Source organism: Sinocyclocheilus anshuiensis, unplaced genomic scaffold (assembly GCF_001515605.1).
Source record: "Sinocyclocheilus anshuiensis isolate Anshui unplaced genomic scaffold, SAMN03320099.WGS_v1.1 scaffold1487, whole genome shotgun sequence".
NCBI lineage: Eukaryota > Metazoa > Chordata > Actinopteri > Cypriniformes > Cyprinidae > Sinocyclocheilus > Sinocyclocheilus anshuiensis.
This window is the reverse complement of record NW_015555817.1, coordinates 1-2,885: the sequence shown is the minus strand read 5'-3', so window position 1 is coordinate 2,885 and position 2,885 is coordinate 1. Positions and strand designations below refer to the sequence as shown.

Sequence of the window (2,885 nt, the reverse complement as noted above, 5' to 3'; positions counted from 1 at the left end):
AAAATAATGTGTTTTTTGAACATTAAAGCATGTCAACATATTCTGTTACACCAAATACACAAAATAATGATCTTCAAAAAAGCATCATATGACCTCTTTAAATAATAATAAAAAAGTAAAAATATGCATGGTATTATAATGTTATACTAACATTAAATTAAAACAATGGAAAAACCCTTAAGATGACCTGTAGAAATAAAAAAACACATCTTAAGCACTCAGAATAACATAAGTGGACTTTGAACGATTAATTGCCGCTTTGAACGATTACGTAATTGTGGCATCCATAATTGTAATCGCGATTAGAAATTCGATTGATTGTGCAGCCCTATGTATGTGTGTGTATTTATATAATAATGTGTTTTTTGAACATTAAAGCATGTCAACATATTCTGTTACACCAAATACACAAAATAATGATCTTCAAAAAAGCATCATATGACCTCTTTAAATAATAATAAAAAAGTAAAAATATGCATGGTATTATAATGTTATACTAACATTAAATTAAAACAATGGAAAAACCCTTAAGATGACCTGTAGAAATAAAAAAACACATCTTAAGCACTCAGAATAACATAAGTGGACTTTGAACGATTAATTGCCGCTTTGAACGATTACGTAATTGTGGCATCCATAATTGTAATCGCGATTAGAAATTCGATTGATTGTGCAGCCCTATGTATGTGTGTGTATTTATATAGACATAATAAATATACACAGCACACACACATATATTATGTAAACCAAAACCTTTATTTTGGATGCGATTAATAGCGATTAATCGTTTGACAGCACTAGAAAAAAAGTTTAAATGCTAACAAAATTTCTATTAATAATAATGAATGCAAAGACCTAAAAGTGTTTTAAAAGAAAATTATAGGAAACGACAGAAACTGTAAGCTTCTGGCCAGAAAAAAAAAAGAAAAACAGCACATTAATATGTGAGATGATGGTTTGAAAAACAAAATGCTCAGTGACACATAGACAACACGACTAAGCTAAACTCGAACGACTGCAGTCTGCTCATGCCAAAGCAGTGGGCCTGTTTCACTTGACTCAGCTCCTCTACAGACCCGTGCAGACCATGTGAATTAAATATCATCTATATTTAGAGTTTATTACAGCTATCAGCTGTATTTAAACCCCTTAAACCACTGCATGGGTTGCAAATATGCCTTTAAAAGGGAACACAAATGCTCCACCACAAATTAAGCATTTGCTGTCACTCAGAATACTCAAATAATCTGCACTCACCCAGAGTACAATGCCCGGATGCCTTCTTCACGACCAATCCTGAACAAAGCGTGGAACATGCCCCGATATCGGACCTCCATACAGTGCGTCTGCCCTTGAACCTGGAGCCGTGTTTTTGTGAGATCAATGGGAAATGTACCTGCAAGATTTAATTATCAAATGATCAATGGGTGATTTAATAATCAAATCTATAAATACTTTATTATGCATACTAGTACTTTATCTATTATCAGCTTCAGTTGTGAATGTCTATTGTCTCTCTTATCTTTCATCTAATGTCCCACCCCAGACTCTTTCAGTTTTATTGTACACTGTGGTGGGGAAATGTTGTTTTTCTTGTTTTTTGAACAAGAGTGCCCTTGCATTAACAATCAAGGCTCATTTCACAGTCCCTTCAACGTGGCAAAAAAAGTAATTGTGCTTCTAAAGAAAATACTGTAAAAGTACTGTAAAATCTATATGATAGTATATTTCAATACAGCAACTAATAGTAATAATAAATAGTAATAACAATGACTTAACAAATAATAATTATAATAATGTTAATAATAAAAATATACTTGTAATGCATATATTTTATTGTTCTCACCTAATAATTATTTACTTTTAAGTGTGTCAAAAAGTATAAACACGTTTCAATATATCAGTTATTGGACATGTAAGCAAAAAAAAAAAATCTATATTCTCTCTCAAATATTAGTATGCATTATGGCACTCCATTTGAGATCTTAACATGTGTTAAGACATGCTCTATGCAACCATTAATGACTAAAGAGATCTGTAATAGATGATGATGATGTAAAAACAGCAGGTGCACAGACTCACCGAATTCTGCGACAATTGAGGCCATTCCCCCATAGACAAAAGGCTTCCAGTTCAGGTTTGCCATTTCTGTTGCGGCCCCTTCGGCTTGATGGAGTCCTACTAAAAACAGCAGAAAGCCAACATAGGAGCAAATCAGCTGTTTTAATCTCACATTGTACAACATAGCGCTACCCGTCTGTGTTCCAGCCAGTCTTGTCAGACGCATAGACAAATGTGCACCGGAATAAGAAGAACCGCATTAAAGATTCATTGCAAGCGCCATATGAGATTTGCGGAAATCCTATTGGTTGTACACGCTGTCAATCATTTTGTCGGCGATGCCGATTAGTCGAAATGATCTGATGCTCCACCTACTTCCGCCGTCAAGGAGGTTGAGTGACAGCAAGTAGCGGCTCACCTATTTTGATCAAACCGTGTAACATGTAACTTTTAAGGTTACCGTTTAAAATTAAAAACAGTAGCGTATAGCCACCAAACGCACGAATATAAATACGATGTGTCTATGTTGTAGACTTAGCATGAAAGATCGCTGTACTTGGTTCTGTATCCGACATCTAACGTTAACGGTTTGCAACTGTTAGCCAGGTAGAGCAGAACTCTTCTCACCATTATAAAGTACAAAACGGAGTAATCACGACGTTCTAGTCAATATCGCCTCATGAGCTCACATACCTGAGGGCTTGGTGCTTCAGTCACCTGTTATTTTATTTTGGACTCCATCGTCTCGACCACATGTAGGATTACAGTACTTTTCGCAGTCTTCTTCTTCTTCTTCTTCTTCTTCTTCTTCTTTTGGTTTTATG

The 2,885-nt window shown here is 34.9% G+C and overlaps 1 protein-coding gene across 3 annotated transcripts in view; it reads right to left on the bottom strand.

Annotated features, from left to right (window-relative positions):
* Positions 1-2,879, bottom strand: part of LOC107675206 (brain mitochondrial carrier protein 1-like) — a 15,474-nt gene extending 12,595 nt beyond the window's left edge. The window contains exons 1-3 of one of the 3 annotated variants that reach the window (XM_016469471.1): positions 2,755-2,879; positions 2,083-2,181; positions 1,258-1,396 (exon numbers count right to left, since the gene is read on the bottom strand). In XM_016469471.1, the coding sequence (XP_016324957.1) occupies positions 1,258-1,396; positions 2,083-2,146 (203 nt within the window). In that variant the 5' untranslated portion in view covers positions 2,147-2,181; positions 2,755-2,879. The remainder of the gene's footprint in view (positions 1-1,257; positions 1,397-2,082; positions 2,182-2,754) is intronic. The other 2 variants (XM_016469473.1, XM_016469472.1) reach the window with 2 other exon arrangements.
* Between the last annotated feature and the right edge of the window lie 6 nt (positions 2,880-2,885).